Source organism: Watersipora subatra, chromosome 3 (assembly GCF_963576615.1).
Source record: "Watersipora subatra chromosome 3, tzWatSuba1.1, whole genome shotgun sequence".
NCBI classification, from domain to species: domain Eukaryota; kingdom Metazoa; phylum Bryozoa; class Gymnolaemata; order Cheilostomatida; family Watersiporidae; genus Watersipora; species Watersipora subatra.
In genome coordinates this window covers 47,602,625-47,623,912 of record NC_088710.1, presented here as the reverse complement: position 1 = coordinate 47,623,912, position 21,288 = coordinate 47,602,625, and the positions used below count along the sequence as shown (strand labels likewise).

The window sequence follows — 21,288 nt, the reverse complement described above, 5'->3', positions numbered from 1 at the left end:
TGATTATAGGATTCGATATAAAAATAATTTACATAATAAAATACATCAACACACGTTCATAACATGCATTCATCGTGCCATTCGTAATTTTCTGCATCACAATTCACAGAATTAAAGTAGGTTCAATATTCTAGATCGTAGGCATAGTCTATCAGCTTGTAGACGTAATCTCCTGTAGGCAAAATCACTTGTAGGCGTAATCTCTTGTAGGCAAAATCACTTGTAGGCGTAATCTCCTGTAGGCAAAATCACTTGTAGGCGTAATCTCTGGCACCCGCTTAGAGTAGTCGATAAACATTAGACCAATCGGTAGTGCGCCGCACGATTTGAGGGAACCGGCATGAAAATGAAAACAAGTTTTGTGCAAACAATTATTGCTGTTGTAGTGATTGTACAAGCATCGTTTTATGTGCATAAAATAGTCAGCAAAACCTTGCAGACTATCTTTACCCCAATAAAAATAAGCATCGCCGAAGCGAGCACACAGCGCTTAGGCGGCTCGTCAATTTAAGACAAATGAAATAAAATGTTAGCATAGTTGGCAAACTGACAAATTGAAATATGTTTGATGTTGTCTCATCGGGGTTCATTCATGGAATAATCGCCATTATATGTTAATTCATATTATTTTATCTATCAACGCCATTCATTATTTATGCTCAGTTATATATTGTAATTAGCTAAAAGGTTAAAATGTGTTCGAGTTTTTTTTTTTTTTTTTTGAGCAATATTTATTGTGGTAATCAATAGTCATATTTTACAATATGTTTTCCACAAGGTACCACGGCAAGTAAACTAACTAAAAAGCGGTGTACAACAAAAAAATAAAAAGGACCGCAAAGAAACTATAGTCTAACTAAAAAACTAGTGAATAGTCTAACTAATATAATAATATTAGAACTGAATGCATAAAATATGTAGAACACAAGCTTGAGGATTGATATGAGTATTGTTTAAACAAAAAGTGGACAAATAATAGCTCAGTGAAAATAGTATACAAATATATGACAAGTTTTCTAGTCATGAAAACAAAGTGTAATATGAAATGGTTAAAATAGGTAAGGCTAAATGGTGAATGGTATTATTGGTCAGAGGATAGTAGGTGTAGTTTGAGTTTTGTTTTAAAAGATTGCAGAGGAAGAGTTCTTAAATGAGTGAAGAGATTATTAAATGAATTTAGCAGGTTACTGTTGAGTTTGTTGTGGTTTATGGCACTAGGTAATTTGAATCTGTTTCTGGTTTTGTGACTATGGTTTATGGTTTGAAAGCTATAGCTGAGATATTTAGGGCAGTTATCGTGGAGTATTGAATGAGCAGCGAGGCAGGTGAAGTTGCGACCGAACATGCACGTATTTTGCCAATTGCAAAAAACTAAGCTTTCAAATGAACTGAAAGTTGCTGACTGTATAAAAGACTGCTGCACAACGCTGGTTGTTTCGCTTGAACATTGTCTTGTATGGCCTTTACCTTGTAAATCGTTTACTTTCTTCTTTTTGGCACCTAATGCAGGAAACAGCTCGCACATAAGCATGTACATGTATGCTATAGATAGGTAAATACCCATAGCTAAGGCTATAGGTATTTTATGTTTGATCTAAGCAGTCCCTCCCATAGCCTTGCCTCTTTGGCTATAGATATTTTATGTTTTATCTAACCGGTCCCTCCCATAGCCTTGCCTCTTTGGCTGATGACATTTTATAGTGTTTGGCCCAAATTGAAATGAATGTCTCTTCATTGAGTTTTCTGAGCACAACTGTGTGCACCCTTTGTGTAGATGTGTAATTGGATTACTAGCATTGGTGGAAAACCTGAGTTCCTTTACTGGGTAACCTGCCATACTCTAGTTGCTGCTATCTTATTGCTGTAACTACTGTGAGGTGACCAAATTGTTCTCGCTTTGGCCACATACTTCGACACCACCTTGTACAGGTATGGCATGGAAGCTTTTCATTAATTCTGCTGTTCTGGATTCTTTTGCAGTTTTGGACATGTTTTAACAGTGTAGTATAGATTCACAGGATAGGTAAGCTATAGTATTAGTTGCACATGTTCTTTTGATTCTGATTCGTACATGCCAGCCCATAAATGCACATGGATAAGATAAGTTAAATGAGTTTTGTGCAGCATTTATGATTCACGGAAAACAGCATCTTTAATATAGGGCAATTTATTTACACATGTTTTGTGGATCATCACATTAGGAATGTGGCAGACAGCTTTATGGTCTTGAAAAACCTGAAAGGTCTTTGCTGTTGGAATAAAGTTGTAAGGTGTCAAGTTGTAAGTGTTGGTTTTAACACGTATAGTAACAAGCGCATGCATAGCTAGTGAGTTGGTGGTGCAGCCAGTGTTTATGAAGTAGAATACTTGTCTACCACCTATCTTGCTTGGAAGGAACCAGTATGTGTTGCAAGGCCACTAAAGCTTTTTTTGTACACTCAGTATCTCTTCAAAGTAGGTAAACTCCTTATCAAAAGCGTACTATTCAGTTGACTCTTAGCCAAGCAAATAGTTTTGCTTAGCTAAATATAAAAAAAACATTGCATGAATGCAAACTTAGACTTGACAATTTAATTAGCCAATAATTTAGGATATAGCATGCAATATGTGGGCAATTTTATGACATTGCTGAGTTCCAACATGACTAAAAATGTTGGCTGTCTCTGGTAAATATTAGATGTGAAGATTTTTTGTGACTATCAATTTAGCAAATACTCTGATGACATCCTTTACCATTGAACTGTTACTCTCGCAAAGTTTAGGCCAAACTAATTTAGTAGACATGGCAGCAGAGGTTTTTTTACAAGGACTGTTGCAATCATCACGTGATTTTGACTCATTATCCTAGGATTTCTTAGAAATGGTAATTTGACTTTTGTAAGTTTACGAAGTGAGTTTAGTTATTCATCTGAAAGAAATTCAACCTCAACATCTACTTTTTGACCGTTTTTTATATCCATAAGATGTGCTCAGATTTTAATCCAGGTTAATCCAAAATTTTCATTAATAAAGTAGTCAGCATGACTGCATAACACCCTACCGTGATTTAACATAAAAAGAGGGCATCTTCAACGATGATACATTTAAAGCTAACAACATAACTTATCGATCAGAACACTTCCATATAACACTTCTTATAACACTCGAACGCGTTCGTTGGCAAAGGGTCGTGTGAAATTTGTATTAGCGTTTAAAATTCAGATGATTTTTCAATATAGATGGAGAATTTATACGCAACTTCATACAATCATTTACTAAACATATAAATATTGCTGTTTTAGCCAACTCCTTTCTTCAGTCAAAACAAATTTAAACTCAGTTTTGATCAGTTGAATTTTTGTTGAACAGCTGATTGTGTGGCTACTTACCATAATCATAATATCTGAGAGTAGTTAGGCTCTTGCAGTCTCTTTGTTTATAATAGTCTACATGTATTACTCAATAGAATGGGTGAGGCATTTGTCAAATGTAAACCCAGATTTAAAAATGTTTTCTCTCATAAACGAATATACTAATACACGTTTACTTATATATAATACTTACTATATATTATAAAATACTTACTAATATTATATATAATACTTTACTGATATATAATACATGTATATATATGGTTTTGTTAAATGTTATTATGTTATAGTTAACGTCTGTTGTTGAAAATAGAAGATTCTCAGTATGAATTGGATGGCAACAAAGTTCCCTCGCATCTATATGGTCTACAATCAATTCAAAAATGGTGGGTGATTGTTTAGTCTTCATTTTCCGCTCCCAAAAACTTGATAGATTTTATTTCTACTATCTGTAGCAGTCATGTAAAATGCTCTATTGTGTATAACCTCTCATCGAAATTGAATTATACTTATAGATATGTAATATTGATAAAGGATCTGAAATTGTATTAAATAATACTTATCTTTGTTATTTTCACTCAGCAACTTAAAGCTTTTTGTATTTACATGTATTTTTAAAGCTTTGTCTGAAGAATGCGTTGCCATACATAAAACTATAAGTAATGTACCTAGGAAGAAACAATGGATATGTGTATTCTTTAAAACTATTTCATCTACCTACTACATATATCGACACAACTCCATTTATATATTTTGTATTCCACTCTTATTTTGTATCATTACTAATTATTTTAGCCTATATATGCAACATTTAAGAAACTTATTTTGTCTTGTGGTGAAGGAGTATAAAAAATTATGTGGAGCGGGCATATAGTCAGCAACAGGATACATTCAATATTGAAGAACCGTAAAACTACCAGTAGCTCAAATATTATGTACAATAGATTCTTGAAGTGTTGGTGGAGCAATAGTTTTATCCATAGGCTGTTCAGATCCTAGCTGCATACTCCTTGTAATTGTAGAAGAATTACAGTAACTTTTGAGCTAGTACACAGTTCATGATAAATGAATCTGGTAGAACTCATGTTGATCAGATATCATTGAAACCAGGATGAAGAGGTGTATCTCCCAGTTTAGGAATATCTGTATAATTGAACAAATACATAACTACACTCAATGATAGATCATTTTTCATGCATACCATCAGAGGGTTACCCGTTGACAATATTAAACACCTTGGACAGCTTTAGTTAAGTCTTTGCAAGTCTTACGTAGTTCACTACGCTGCGGGAATCTGTTGCTTATGAACTATATCATTCCATCATAGGCTCCATACAGCTACTGAAGGATGGTCGTACTAGAGTGACTCTCTCTCCTAAGCCTGGAGGGATATACACCCCTGAACAGCTCATAGCCCATCATGAGGTACTTTATCACACCTAGCAAGTTTTACAGTGTCGTGTGTGCAAGCTATTCCTTCTACGTTTTCCTCCGCAGTCTAATATCATATATACTATCAAAATCTTATTGGTTTGTAGTATTTAATCGCTTCCTTGTCACTGGTTTACCTTATATTGTATTCTCATTGTAATGTACTGGGCCTATGGAGCTTGTACATTACATTGTAATAAAAATTGGTTTACTGCAAATGGAAAAAATAACATACCTAAATCAATAAAGCATGCCATGAATCTTTGGAAAAGGCCTTGTATACATCTTGAATGTTTGCAGTACCATCTACGAACTACAGAATGACAGCGCCTAAGCATTAAATTCTTAACTGCCAATATTTCTGCCTGTTGGTTGCTTCAGTTGAAAACATTAAGCAGTGTGAAGTGATCACAATCTAATGTAAATATATAAGTAGTTTCCTTAGATTGTTGTTTATATAGTTGTACACGAACACGGTGCAGTATCACCAGCATCATCTGTTTTTTATTTAAAAGACTGATGTGGCCACTAACACAATACGTCACAATAATACCGTACAATCAAATCTTGACATACTACATATGAATTTGTGACATACGACTTAAAATGTGAACAAATACTTGTTTCGTCATCCAAAGTAACTTCTAACATACAATATCTGAGATTTTCGTAAGTAAAAGAGAAAGAAGCTAAGAGAAAAAAAATTGTAGAAATAATGAAAGGATACATAAATTAAGTAAAGTTTAATTCTATCTACTGTAAATTACACACTGTGTTCTTATCACTCTATCACTGCATCTGTGCATGGATGAACCTACACTTTCATTCAGGTGTCTCTCAGGTAAAGTAAAAATTGAACCTCTGTTTACCGATTATTACTTTATTAATTTAATTTTACATATAATTTAAGTTTTATGTTATTTCTTACATAGTTTTATAGCATATATTTGTTACATTGCTATGTGTAATCATTTGAAGTGTTTATCGTTACGTTTTCAAGTCTAAAATGTGACAAAATGCGATGCACGTATCCTTATAAGAATATTTTCCTCTTATATACAGTGGTTTTGAAACATGAAGCAAACAACAGAATGGTTCAACTTCGAGTGTCCATTTTTGGCTGTATCTACACATATAATTTAGCTTCTTGCACTAAGCGCAATCACTGATATAACGCTAAAAAATTTCTTGATTCACCCTAAAAAGTCTGATGTTGGTGCCATTCCATTAAAGCCCGAGTTTCAATGTATTTTTTCAAAAAACTTGTGCAAGGGTAGAAAAGGGTACACACGACAAGCTTCTTCTGTTGCAGTTTGCCTCAGATGTAGCAAGATGTCTGCCTATCTTCATCCTCTTTTGGGTTCCATTTGTGGGCCAGTGGCTAGCTATACCTATCGCGTAAGTATTGCTACTAGGTAGTAAGTATTGCTACTAGGTAGTAAGTATTGCTACTAGGTAGTAAGTATTGCTACTAGGTAGTAAGTATTGCTACTAGGTAGTAAGTATTGCTACTAGGTAGTAAGTATTGCTACTAGGTAGTAAGTATTGCTACTAGGTAGTAAGTATTGCTACTAGGTAGTAAGTATTGCTACTAGGTAGTAAGTATTGCTACTAGGTAGTCGATTGCAGTCGTTATCAACTATCAGTCAGCTGATGAAAACACAGTCAGATTCTATGTAACTGTTTTTAAGTTTTAAGTTATTATACGTAAACCCAAGCGTTGTAGTAGCGGCAAGGAATTCACATTGCAAATACAAACTACGATGGCATCTGATAGCCGATATGATGCGTAATTTTTCTTTTCTTCTGGATATCATCTGCTGGTTTAAATACTTAGATTAGGCTTAGCCACTTATGTTCTTCTGTTTCACTGGCACGTCTCATTAGCTAGCCATCAGCTAATGTGATGACGGCTAGCTATTTTCACACGTTTCAGGCAGTGGGCAATAGAACACCCCTGTGTTCGCACTGTAAAATACATAATCCTATGAAGCTCATGTGCTTACAAGTAATTTCTTGTACTTCTGTTGGACAAAACGTTCTGACCTAAACAATATAGTATTACTCTGTTCTGACCTAAATAATATAATATTACTCTGTTCTGACCTAAACATTATAATATTATTCTATTCTGACCTAAACAATATAATATTACTCTGTTCTGACCTAAACAATATAATATTACTCTGTTCTGACCTAAATAATATAATATTACTTTGTTCTGACCTAAACAATATAATATTACTCTGTTCTGACCTAAACAATATAATATTACTTTGTTCTGACCTAAACAATATAATATTACTCTGTTCTGACCTAAACAATATAATATTACTCTGTTCTGACCTAAACAATATAATAATACTCTGTTCTGACCTAAATAATATAATATTACTCTGTTCTGACCTAAACAATATAATAATACTCTGTTCTGACCTAAACAATATAATAATACTCTGTTCTGACCTAAATAATATAATATTACTCTGTTCTGACCTAAACAATATAATATTACTTTTTCTGACCTAAACAATATAATATTACTCTGTTCTGACCTAAACAATATAATATTACTCTGTTCTGACCTAAACAATATAATATTACTCTGTTCTGACCTAAACAATATAATATTACTTTGTTCTGACCTAAACAATATAATATTACCCACATAAGCTCGCAAATCAGTTTGACAATTTCCTAAAAGTAATATTTTATATGAAAAAATGATGGCTTCATTTTCTAGGAATAATTAAATTTTAGAATAATAATTTTTTTTTAGCCTTTGTTCATTTGCAAATACTTACATGATACTTACAAATATTTACTTACATCTGATATCGCTACACGATATCACTTTATTGTGGTTATCACTTTATTCTGTATCAACCCTGGTATATGACTAGTTTATTGATTTCTGTTACAATAAACCTCTGACACTTGCCTATGAATAACACATTTTACATTAGCAAGTATACCGACTGAGGGTTGACACACTGCAGACCAGTAGAAATTCATTAGAGGTCTTTTATTAATATTTCATTGCAAATATTAACTGAGTTGAATAATTTGACATTGTGAAGAAGTGTGAAGACATCTTTGATACTCATTTTTTACGTTATGAAGCAAAATTATACGGACTCCAAAATCCTGTGCCAATCAAACGTCTATTGCATTAGCTGCTATCAGGTTGCTATATCATCTACTTGAGCAGACGCAATCATGAACTACTTTCGCAATTAACAAGTACATGTATTTCAATTATTAATTTTAGTAAAGTTTTCACTATATTTTGTGGCCTGCACATCTATGTCATCATCAGAGCCCAAACTCTGATATCTTTGACCTTCCATACTTCAGGTCCAAATAGTAGCCATTGATTATCTCTACTGATAGTTATTACTATCGTTATCAAATTAGTACATTGAAATATCTGTCTACTTTAAGGTCACAAAATGGGATATCAAAAAGTGACTCAAAACTTAAATTTTATTGATAAGGGCATGTTAGACCTTTGAACTTCTGTTTGACCTTCAGTTTAAGATACACTGTACCTTTTTAGTGAGCTACTGGTTCAACATGAGATATCCAAATTTTGCTTAGTACTTCTTTATAGTTTTTATGATCAGTCACAGCTTTAATTGCTTGGTACTTGTCCAGATTGGCTGATGGATATCTTGGATTTACAGTGCATGGATCATCTGTTAACAGGATTTACAGTGCATGGATCATCTGTTGACAGGATTTTTGTGCAGTTCAGTTTTCACACTTTCACTTTTTTATTTGGTTGTGTAGCTGCGCTAGCAAAGTAAAAAACAGCAGACCTTTCTTTGTAAAGTATGTTCTTGGATTTAGGCAGAATCCCATAAATAGTTATCGATGACCACGTTTGGCCAATTTGCGACTCTTTTGTATCTATTCCACTTGGTTTTTATGCAATCATTTACATCCTTGTAAGCTTTGATAATTCTTTTAATCCTTTCTCACATTTTCCAATTATATGGTATTGAATAATGTATCATATTACATATTAGTTCTTTTTCATTTGCTAGTCTTGTTTTTATACTCTTGTGATATATAATTGCTATGCTAACAAATACTATAGGAAAATTTTTGGTCTAGTCACAATATGTCTGGTGTCAAAGTGTCAGTTCACTTCAACTATATACAGTATCAAATATGCCAAAGAATCATGACTCCAGTGAATGGAAAAGTTCTATATGAGCGAGATTTTGGCTCTACAATTTCTGTAAACAGTCTACTTTATATTGCTTGTAGATTTTTCTTCCCAGGTCAGACGTTGAGCCGACAGTTTTGGATGGATGGACAGCGCGTGATGGCTTTAGATAAAATGCTTGACCAGAGGGTAAAGGCCTATCCATCATTGAGCGAGAAACTCTTAAAATCAATAGATAGCTCGAAAGTAGATCATAGACTGGCTCAGATCAGCACAGACATCATTGAAGAGGTTGGAAACTGTTTCATTGGTTATATTTGACCCAAATATGGAACATCTGGCCTTTCGATAATATTGAGAAACTTCTGGTGTTCCTTTTAAGATGAAAGCTCACATAAATGAAAAGCATTTTTAAATGTTTTTGCACAGCCTACACAGCAACCGAAGCATCAGCAAATGTTTCTTTGCGTTTAATTTAATTTAGTCTGGTGCAGACAAATTCCGCATTTGATTGTAAAACGTATCACTAGCGAAAGTAAATTATCGGCGTTATTTTTACAAATGATTACTTCCATTGTGTCTCTGAACACAACAGATAGAACTGATCTGACAAAAGATTCTGGATTTACTTCAACTTTCTGAGTTCAGTTCTGACCAACGTTCTTACTTCTTGCAAACTCTGGCTGCTTGGAGATATGCTCATTTTAAGAGCTTTTATTTGATTGCCTTGTTGCTGCCTCTTATGCGTTTCCTATAATATTAGCTAAATGCCCGCCGTTGCAAGGGTAATAAAAACATTTGTGCATAGATCAAAGTTTCTTTACCCAATGAATTTCAGTAACTTGAGCTCTTAAATAAGAATTGATATTATAACTTCAGCCATCGTTAGGAAAAAATATTGCGGCGTGATCTTCAAGCCTGCGAGCTGTAGCGTGAGTATTTTAACCAACCAACATTGAAAATTGGCAGGTTTATATGTATGTTCATAGTTATTCATTATTATTCATACCAGTTGGACCTGTAGTTCAGTGGTTTCGCATGCCTAACTGCAGCCTTGGAGGTTTTGAGCTCGAATCCAGTGCGAACTGAATTTTCCGTTTTCTAAATTTTATCGCTATAGCTGGACGCACGAACGACAAACTAACAAACAAATGAAAAACACTGAAAGTTATACATATAGATTCCCTTTAGATTTCTTGCGGTATTTGTCTTGCAGCATCTAAAATCTTAAGAATTTCCACATTGTCACTGCGTTTTTGCGAGCGTGTGTGTGTATCTGTTAGACTGCTAATCGCTATGCGTTTCCATATTTTTTGGATGATTTCATCAAAACTTTACCTGTGTATGCTACGTGCCTTTCGCCAGGTAGGTCACCCAAAATATTTGATTTAAAACCTACGTCTGGTTGCTGAAAACTAGCTTCTCAGGCACCACCAGATTAGAATATTAAGAATGCACCTTCTATGCATTAAAAATAATTGCCGCTCATGGATAGTTGTTATGAAAACAGTGTAGCTGTTAGTGTTGAAAATCTAGACACGTGCTGCGGGTTAATTGATAGAAAATGAAAGAAATCTCGGACAACGCCCGCCCTAATGCTAGTATTTAGCTTTAGTTCCAAAACATGAATTTTTGCTGCAATTATCTTGCTTTTGGAATTAATTTTGGTTCTTAAAATGTCCCTTTTTTAACATCTCCTTTTATCTAGAGTTATGCATTAACAGCTGGCCCTTATACCTAGTCCGTGAATATGTTACCATTCGGTGCTGGGTACTATTATCTATTCAGCAGTGATATGTTAACAGCCAGTAGTGATATGTTAACAGTCAGTACTGGGTAATATTATCTATTCAGCAGTGATATGTTAACAGCCAGTAGTGATATGTTAACAGTACTGGGTAATATTACCTATTCAGCAGTGATATGTTAACAGCCAGTAGTGATATGTTAACAGTCAGTACTGGGTAATATTACCTATTCAGCAGTGATATGTTAACAACCAGTAGTGATATGTTAACAGTCAGTACTGGGTAATATTACTTATTCAGCAGTGATATGTTAACAGTCAGTACTGGGTAATATTACCTATTCAGCAGTGATATGTTAGCAACTAGTAGTGATATGTTAACAGTCAGTACTGGGTACTATTACCTATTCAGCAGTGATATGTTAACAGCCAATAGTGATATGTTAGCAACTAGTAGTCATCACTGATAGACAATACCTACTTATACAGATTTCTAATGGCAAGTGTATGGACGAGCCTGAGGCACGGCTACTACGACGTACCTTTTATGAAGCCAAGTTCCTTCAACCTGACACCCTTTCTGTTGGACACCAAGTTAGTGAAAGCTCATCTTGTAACTCCAATTGCCATTCCGAATTGTAAATTAAATTCAAAAGCCGGGACAGTGATGTAAAATTTTTTGCACCTCTGAAATCTATGCAAGTCATGTCACAGCTGTTGTCCTATCATTTTTCTGTGTCTATCAAGTCTTATCAAAGGTTTTCATGTTAATCAGTTTGTTTTAGTGTCAGATGACATTTGTTGGCAGACAATTGGCATATTGTTTTGTGGCTGCTAGAGCAGGACTATTTGTATCTTATACTCGTTCCTTTATAATTTCTCAATTTAGAAGAGGAAATGTTGAGCTTACATAGATGTGTGTATATGTGAACATATTAGAGATGCTAGCATTGTTTGTGGATTATAGGTGAGGGTGAATTTAGTGTGTTCTGCTAAGTATTTGCTCTATTAATATTTTCACATACATGTAGTTACATGCATGCAAAGTTGAACAGTGTGCACGTCTTCAATAATGATAGCCAGGTTGTTACTTATTAATAAGATGTATGCATATATTTTGTATTTGTGAAAAGAAGACAACCACCTAAGTCTTTGTTATCTGATGTAATGGGCGACAATAATTCTATGAAATATTTCTACTTTTATCCTAGTATGTTGTGTTACCATTCGAGTGATGTAGTACAAAACATATTTAGCAGCCTTATTCCAGCCATCAACCAAGTGAGAAGCTGGATCGGCTTACATTGTAATTAAGTCCTGTAACAGTACTGTAGCCAGTGCTGTCCTCTACATTGTAGCCAATCCTGTAAATGCCACAATTCTGTTCCATGACTGTAGATCCTGTCCTTCATTCTTGGAAATGTTCCGTTACATGGTCAGCGCAAACATTGAAAACAGTTGTTCTAGTTTTCATGTCTGAGGGTAGTTGTAGAGGCTGCCTAGCACCTGTCACAACTTGCCTCATACATGTAGATTACTATTTATGGTTCAATTCTTGTAGAGGCAACTGGCTACCAGCTGGAATGGAGGCTGGAGTCTAGACTGCCATAATCAAGGAAAGTTTCTGTCAAATGTAGATGGTGCTCTAAGGACTTGCAATCTAGCAACTCAGCCAAAATATATTTTTGATATGGTAGGTTGGAGCTAAACATTTTATCGGCAACGAGATATTTTGTAGGAAATCCTTTAAATGAGCTAGTTGGTGAAATAGCTTTAGTTGCTCCTAATATGAAAGAAAGCATAATTTTTTAATAATATGGTGACGTCACTACACATATTTTTTAGGTTTGTCATCATCGAGGATTACGATTAGCAAATCGAAGCTCAGAAGAATGCATCAAGTTTTGCAGGCAATGGTTGTTGTTTAGTAAAGGAGAATCGTCTAATTGTAAGTTGCTTTATTTTTATTTACTACTTTTTCATGAGGCTGCATTATACAAGTTTGTAAAATTGTTCCCTTTATTAGTTTCTGGAATGAACATGTGTGACATTAACAGTAATAACTTGCTTCGTGCTTTCAGATGGTCATTTAGGATACTTGCTTCACTTGCCAATGCTTATGAGAAATAATTGGCCTAAGAAGGAAGAAGCGAACAATTCTGAATCGATGACTTGAGGGAAGCAGGTTTATTTTTAAACTCTATGAATACCAATAAAGTCGCTACAGATATCACAAAACCAATCAATAACATTATCATAAGTTCCTTGAGTACAGATTTATGTAACTACGCCAAAGTGCGATGCCATTTCAAAGTTGGCTGAAGGACGTAAGAAAAGAACGAGTTAATGTTATCTATAAAGAGGAGTTCATAAACATATGAATCTGTATCATTGCGACTACATTGGCAGCTGACTAACAATGACTGATTGTAAAATTACGATAACAATTGATATACAAAACAACAAACAACAATAGCAAGTTAGAAAAACGGCATCTTGTAAGCATTTTGTGAAAATCTATTGACAAATATGCAAAGAGCATCCAATAATTCTTGTCTAGCGGTGAAGCAGCACCAATTGGAACACTCATCAAAAAAGCAGAACAGATCTTACGACATTGATAACAAGGCGAGACGACAGCATGACTATTTGACTAGTACTATACATACCTTGTCTATAATTTCACTGGCTCACGCTCACCGATTGTCAAGCGCTAGCCTCCGTAGAAATTGTAGGCAAGGTAGGGCTCGGTTTACACTCATCCAGATCGTGAAACTCAGAACTCATAGCATGCACGACATTATGACTAGACGGTAACTGAAAAGAAAGATGGGCGGGTTTCAAAGTAGATAAAGAAAAGGAGGTATGATTTTTATCGGTGGCCTCTAGACTATCATGGGAAGAACTCGCAACGCTACTGTCCGAGTCTGAGTAGTTATTCTCCTTCATAGGAATAAGATTATTAGTGGTAAGTAAAGATTCATGCGAGAGAGATTGCCACTCAGTATCATCCTTCGGAGTAGCATCCAAGTCATCAAACATAGGGGCGGATTGCTGATGCAGATGTGGTAAGCTATACATATCAAGGGAGTCTACCGTATTAAGAATAGGGTTAAGCAAGCCAGAGATGGGCTCCAATGAGGTTAGCCTATGACTAGAACAATTAGAAAGATTGTCTGCACTAACTAGTGGATTATCAGCGGCAACAGAGGACTGCGCGGAGACAGAAAAATGAGAAAGTGTGTGAGGAGTACTATCCGACAAGTCACACGCAAGATCAGAAGCACAAGATAAGTGATTCAAGCAAGCAGACGAAGGTGCAGAACATAAATCAGCGACACTGTGACTAGCAACATTACACTCTTCGAGTGAGTGACCAGGTGTGCCCGTCAAACTACAGTCTAAACAGCAGCCATTTTCGGTGCTGTTGAAAGCGACCTCACCTTCCACAGCTTCACCGTCATCAGAGAATCTGATATGCTTTGAATGCCTGAGTGCAGTGAAGTCGCAGCTCGTCTCGGCTATCTTTTCAACTGTATCTTCAAGCGTTTCCTTGTTCAACCTTGTCATGGTGTGTTTGTAATGCTTGCGCACCTTGTTTGGATTAAATTCAATTCTACCAGACGGGTTTTGACATCCTTTTATTGTGCAGCCGCACGGAAATGAAAATCTATCTACCTGACACTGGATGCCATTGATTGCACAGAGACAGCTTTCGGGCAAGCAAACCGTCTGACAGTCACAGCCACACTCTTCTCGGCTGCCTCGCAGCTCTTTACATTCTTCACGCTCGGCACTGTCAACCTTTTTGACACCAGATAGCTTAAGTAACGATCGTCTGAGGCGAATTGGAACAGGTTGAAGAAAAAAGCCATCAGTCTCTGTGTCATCTTCCTCGCTGTCCGTCTGTACAATTTCATCCTGACTAATGTCATTGATTGCATCAATGCTGAAACTATTCTCCGCTGACTCTTCTACATCAGCCTTTTTCCGTCGCACAAGCTTACGTAGTTTTCTGTAATGTTTTAATGGATATTCCTCTTTGTGTGCATGATTTTTAGTCATACCTACAATCAAAATGTACGCGGATATAAGCAGGCTGTATCCAGGTATTGGGCAATTGAAACCATTTTCAATAGCGCTATACTACCGCACAAGTGTAATACATACCGAGTGTCGTTCCACCCTGACTAGGCACACAAGCAAATCCTTGTGCACGTGGAAAGTAGAATACTTCGACTTGTTCAAAATTAACTGACTTTCGACGTTTCTTTCTAGGTTGACCTTCAACTCCATCACAGATAGCTGAAATTATTTGTAAACATTACATACATGATGTAATAAATATCACATCAAGGTTGTGCCATAGGATATGTTTTCAGCAACCCTGAATCCAATGCCTTATGAATACCATGAGTAAGTTGTACAATAGGGTATAATATTGGCGGTACTAGTCCTCAATTACTAAAGTCAACATTTAACCTTGAATTTATGTGAAATTCTCGGGAAAAAAAACCAAGATGAGTGAAACAAAAATGGATACAAATGTGCCCACTTGTTCATTAGTTGTTATACTGTTTTTACCAACCTTATTAAATTAACGATGCGTAAAATATTTTTCAATGAAACACAAATAAGTTCATAGCATCGCTAGAGATTATGTCTAAACAATACTGGACCAGAATCAATTGATACTGGACGGAAGCTCGGCATTGTTATCGGCAGTAGTAAGACGCACTGTGCGTTGTGAGTACTCAATAGAAAATCTAACTAGCCTATGGACAAATCTCAAGAAAACTTATCTGTTATTTCTAGACTATGAAACGAACAATTATTCTTATAAATAGTGGGTAGATTATTTTTTTATTTTCATGAGAATCTACAAGCAAAAATTGTAATAAGTTCACATCTTTATACTAAACCTACCACCATTTGAAATGGAACATTCATTGCTGCTATCACCATCAGACACATTGCCATGTTTTTGGGCAACACAGCATTCGTCATTCTCAATATCTACTTCTTGAAACTTGCGTTTTGGCATGGCGGCAACTTTCAAATTGGACTTTCAAAATTTAGGAGAGTCATCATATCTACAAAGCAGGAAATTCATCACATCAATGATTACTAATCGTAGGAAGAACACTAGGATCGTCAAAAGCTATCAGAACTTTCCCTCTTATCAAATAATGGGGGCACAACTTCCTAATTTTGTGTTTGATGAACCAACCCTTAAATTGTTATCTAATGGAGCAGCTTAGGAGCAAATACACTTTTTGAATACGACTACAGAGATTTCAATTGCAGATCACAAGCTTTAGGTTGATTGCTTTTTGTGATGCATGTTGTTTGCATTTCCTATAATAGGTTTCAAATAACAGCTTCATGATTACTTCAGCTAATGGTTAAACATTTTATACAATTTGTAATCTCACAACTCTCCTGCAATATGTCTTATAGATGTTATGTAAGTTTTATGATGAATACAATTTTTTTGAAAAGCACAGTTTGCATGAACACTGAAACTTATAACAGATTTTTATCGATACTAGTGCTAATGGCGCTGCAAAAAGTTGTTCATATCATAGTGGGAAAAAGTTGACACCTATAAATTAACTTTTTATAGACGCAACCCAAATCTAGGACCAAATTTCTTGCTTTGATAGAATTGACTGCAATATCGTTCAAAAATGTTTTCGCTTTAGTTTTTCTTTCATTTCACTCCAATTATTCGTGTTATATGTACATACATTCCAAAGACTAATAGGTTTAAAGCGATAGTAAGTTCAAAATAAGAACAGAAATGGGCAATTCCATAAATAAAGTGATTTTGGGTAAAAATTTCACTTTCGTATTACATTGCTATCTATATGAAATACAGATACTAAACATGTGTCCGCATAGTGTGCAAAAACTGTTTTCCGATAAAGTCATCGGTTAAAGACATACACCAGTTGCAAAGTGGGCCTACTTTCGTATTTGAATGTTAGTAAAAAATGCTGTTAGGGAAAAGCAACAGTAGAACTAGCCAGTTTATGCCAGCGATCTAGAAATATTATAACATGTAGTTTATGACCAGTAGTTCACTTGATAGTAAACACAGCAGGATGGATTGAAAAGGAATGCCTATTATAATAGCCATCCAATGGTGGCTACCCGGAATGTCCCATCAGTGATCAAAATGAAGGTTTTAGTTGATTTATGAAAAACATATTCTCAATTGAAATTTTGTTTCAGATCCTTTGTGGGCTTGCATAGGGCTACGTATACAGAGAAAATTGAGGTGGTACCTTTATCAGTCTTTGTGTAATTGAGTTACTGGTGAGACGTGTTACTGATGGGGACACCCCTAGGAACAAAGTATTCCTACACTAAATCACAGAGTAGTAGTTATTGATAAAACAGAATAGTAATCACATTACTTTTATAATAGAATAACTTTATACTCATTTCACCCCATTTGTGATGAAATTTAAGAAACAGACATTCTCCAGCTAAAGTTTTAATCTCATCCTGATGGAGCCAAGGATTCCTGCGTGATAGTCATTGGGTAGACATATTCACAGGCTGCAGTAATGAGTAATCAGTATAGGCTAGCTAGTCAGTGAGTCAACATGAGCAAAGGTGCATGTAGAGTAGCAAGCTATCGAGCTCGACTCAAGGAGGATCTGGACAAATGGACAGAATATCTTGCAAAGCTGCTCGTAAATACAGAGCCAAAGACCCAAATCCATTAAGTGAAGAGGAACTCGCCGCTAGACGAAAGTACGAACGGGAGCGAAAGCAGAAACAACGAGCCAAAAAACAGACACTTCAAGTAAGACTTCCAAGCAGTGGCAAGTTATATTTTTTGTATAACATTATATTAGCGGTAGGCCTACACAATATTAGAAAAACATTAAGGTGTAGGCTTATTAATTACTGTGTCACCACTATTACAATAATATAGCATAGGCCTACATTTTAATCCACTTTATTCTTTTTAGGCAGCTCAGCTTTCAGCAGTGTCCAGTCAAAAGGAAGGGCAGTTAAACGACTAAAGCGAGCTTTGCCCCGAAGTCCAAGAAAGAAACAAGCAGCAGTCCGGAAACTAGCGACGGATTTGGGTATGGCGATCAACAATCCCGATCCTGAGACAAGAGGAAGAAAACCTGTAAATGAACCTACAGTGAATCAGGTGACACAATTTTACCACAGAGATGACACGTGTCTCGCCCGGCATGAAGGATTGCAAAAAGATCGGAGGTAAACTAATTCAAAAACATCATTTGTACACTAACATTGGTGAAACCTATGAGCTGTATAAGATCGAGCATGGCAAAGAGTTTCCTCTCGGATTGGCCAAGTTTTGTGAACTTAGACGTGCCAACATTCTTCCACTGGGTGATATGCCTCAAAACGTCTGTGTATGCTCCGCACATGAAAACCTGCGTCTATGCATTTCGGTACTAGCTAAATGTTCATAAGCTGATCTCCCTAGTCTGGTTGAGAGCTAATCGACCGAGTGATCTGCGATAGAACTAATCCTGCATGCATGAACGCGATGGACAAGTGTACTGCTTGTAACTCTCCTGTGAACTTCTACAAGCCTCTCCTCGACAGCCTTACCAAGAAAGTGAGTTAGTTTCAGCGGGAATGTTCAGACAAAAGAGTTCAGAAGGTCAAGAAAAAGGGCAGTGTGAATACCCTACTCGACTGTTTTGTGCAACAATGGAACTCATTCCTGACTCATTGCTACACTAAAGATGTTCAAGGTCCATACATGGAGGAGGCCAAGAAAAATGTCTGCGATGACGAGGTGATCATTCAAATAGATATAAGTGAGAATTATTAAATGTTTCATCAAGATGAAATTCAATCTGCCCACTGGTCATACTCGCAAATCACAATCGTCACCTGCTGTATTTAGTCTACCAAAGTGTCCACAGTATCTGCCTAGTCAGTGACAATCTGTCACATGAAAAATTTGCTGTCCATACATTTTTGGCTAAGTTACTGCAGCTGGTGAAAGATCAGATACCAGCAACTAAGAAAATCAAAATGTTCTCCAAGGGTTCTGTGGCACAGTTCAAAAACTGCTTTCTTTTCTCCAACCTCAGCTGGTACATAGAAAGTTACGACCTAGACAGCTTAGAGTGGAACTTCTTTGCCAAGTCCAATGGCAAGGGACCTGTAGATGGGCTTGGAGGCAGTGTAAAACGAGCTGTCCAGAAGAGAGTTTTGAGCAGAGAGTGTTCAGTCGGAAATGCTGCAGATTTTATAGATGCATATAAAGTGGAGGCTAGTAAAGTCCAGCTAATTCTGATCACAACAATTGACATCGAAAACTCAAAAACTTTCCTACAACAGCGATGGTCAGAAATTCGAACTCTCAAAGGAACTCAACATATCCACCATCTAACGGCTAATGGAAGTTACAGTGTGACTCACAGTCGAGTAAGCCTTAGAATGCTAATCTCCACACATTCTTCTTGCGCTTTGCAGACAGTGCAAGTATGATTGAGACCGCACGCACTTCTCAAACTAACAATGCTGAGACTAACAAATGTACTGTATTCAGGCCCGGAGACTTTGTGGTCGTAAAGTTTAATGGTAAGAAGTCGATAAAGTCGTACCTGGGCCTCGTAAACAGTGTAGATGATACAGAATACGTATGCCAGTTTCTCCGACGGCTAAAATCTACTACTGAGGTTTTTGCTGTGAAGGACAGTGATGTTAGCTAGGACGACAAAGACGTGATCACCCAAGTCCTTGAATGCCTGATTATTAACGCAAGAGGCCAATACAGCTTTACTGAAAAACTCGATTTTCTTGAGTAGATGTTTTTTTTCCAACTGCTCACAAATCTAATTTGTACCAAGACAATCCACATGCGAAAGACCTATTCTCAGTGTTTCATTCATTTTGCAATATAATTACATACTATTTGTCATCATTTCATTGTATTCACATTACCAATAATTTTTTCTATTGGAATTATTTCAATTTCTGTATATCCTGTCAATAAACAACTCAATTTACATTGTCACACTTTTGTACACTTTTTCTCTACTGAAATAATTGTGAACAGTCAATTTCATAGCTTAAATTGAATCGTATTCCACAAGTGTCCCATCAGTAACATTATTACGTCCCATCAGTAATATCTTTCGACAAGCATAGTGAACTTAGTGTTTGAAACCAGATGGTTGTTACACCTATGACTTTGATGTACATGATTTAAAAAGTTGAGCAGCATACACCTATCCAATTCACAGGGTTTTACAGTTATGATGCACGTACCAATTCACCAATCCTCTGATGTCCCGTCAGTTACACCTTTCACCCAACATAATTCAAAAAATATTTGAGCTATGTTTAAAAACTATACAGTATTTTGAAGAGGAGTGAAAGCTCTACAGAATCATGCTTCAACATTAAAACTAGTGCAGCTTAGGTTACATCTATAGCACAAAACATCTTGCAAATGTCCCGTCAGTAATTATGGAATAGCCCAAATGCTAATCTTTGAAATTAGTCCAGTTATTAACAGGTGTTGTGAAGCTTCTCATAGACTCTGTGTAGTACATACTTTTTCCAAAATAAATCTTTACTTGAAAAGTCCGAACAAACCATGTAACATCACCATGACACTGAGCCGTTGATTGTAAATGAGATACCAGGTATCTCATTGTACTAGGTCTCAATTTTTATTTTTCAGTGAGCTTTTATGTGACAGATAGTTACAACATACTTTAAATTTAGCTAATCTTGAGCAAGTATTGATCAAAAATCAAGGTTTTCAAAACCCTTTAGAAGCATCTATGACAAAGGTCATTATTAAAAGGTTGCTATTGGTTTAATAGCAAAATAATCTCAATAAAATACAGACTAGAAATTCTCTTACTATAAACATGTTGCTCACCCTTTAAAATGTTATTGTGAACAGCCAAAATTAGTGCTTCACTGCTGGACAAAGGCCTCAGCGAAGCCAGAGAAATATAAGCCTACCCTTTTACATTGGCAAATGTGAGTTGGAAGTTGTTTTTAGTGACATTACCACTAGTCTATGTATGAGAGAAGACTGACAGTTACAGACCTATAAAAAGCTATATATATCGCTCTACAGCAAATTGGAGCTTACTACTTTTAAATAGAAGTTGCATTTGAAATAAAAGTCATGTCCAATCAGTCTGAATTTTTGTCTCTAAGTCTGAGCATAGCTTGGATATGTACAATTTCTTTTCCAATGTAACAAGTGAACTACAGCAACATTAGGTCCAAAAATAGTATGAGATATTCTGACCAATGCGGAGGTACAACCAACCCCTTTTCAACTTACTTGAAACCTACATAAGTTACATACCTCGATATATGAGTAATGAGAAAATTGAAATACAAGTCAAATTTCGAGCAATATTCTGCTTTACGATATGAGACAAATTTGAGATATGTTCATACGAAAAAGTTCTAGATGCGGCTGCTAGGTGACTGAGTATGCGAGAGGCCATTTTTGAGAATAGCATCGCTTGGTTTTTCTCACCGGCTCAGTTTGATAGTTTTAAAAAGACTGGCTAAAAGTGATAAGTTGAAAGAAAATAATAAAC

The 21,288-nt window shown here is 35.9% G+C and overlaps 2 protein-coding genes across 2 annotated transcripts; one reads left to right on the top strand and one right to left on the bottom strand.

Moving 5' to 3' along the window:
• Positions 1 to 1,974: 1,974 nt before the first annotated feature.
• On the top strand, positions 1,975 to 12,900 carry LOC137389837 (LETM1 domain-containing protein 1-like). The gene is made up of 9 exons (XM_068075966.1): positions 1,975 to 2,023; positions 3,641 to 3,736; positions 4,678 to 4,775; positions 6,094 to 6,179; positions 9,057 to 9,246; positions 11,192 to 11,296; positions 12,264 to 12,395; positions 12,548 to 12,650; positions 12,784 to 12,900. Exons 2-9 carry the CDS (start codon positions 3,676 to 3,678, stop codon positions 12,876 to 12,878), a joined length of 870 nt encoding a protein of 289 aa, XP_067932067.1. The 5' UTR covers positions 1,975 to 2,023; positions 3,641 to 3,675; the 3' UTR covers positions 12,879 to 12,900.
• A 496-nt stretch (positions 12,901 to 13,396) lies between these two features.
• On the bottom strand, positions 13,397 to 15,833 carry LOC137389836 (cysteine/serine-rich nuclear protein 3-like). The gene is made up of 3 exons (XM_068075965.1): positions 15,629 to 15,833; positions 14,873 to 15,007; positions 13,397 to 14,769 (listed from the first exon to the last, which is right to left on the bottom strand). Exons 1-3 carry the CDS (start codon positions 15,744 to 15,746, stop codon positions 13,409 to 13,411), a joined length of 1,614 nt encoding a protein of 537 aa, XP_067932066.1. The 5' UTR covers positions 15,747 to 15,833; the 3' UTR covers positions 13,397 to 13,408.
• Between the last annotated feature and the right edge of the window lie 5,455 nt (positions 15,834 to 21,288).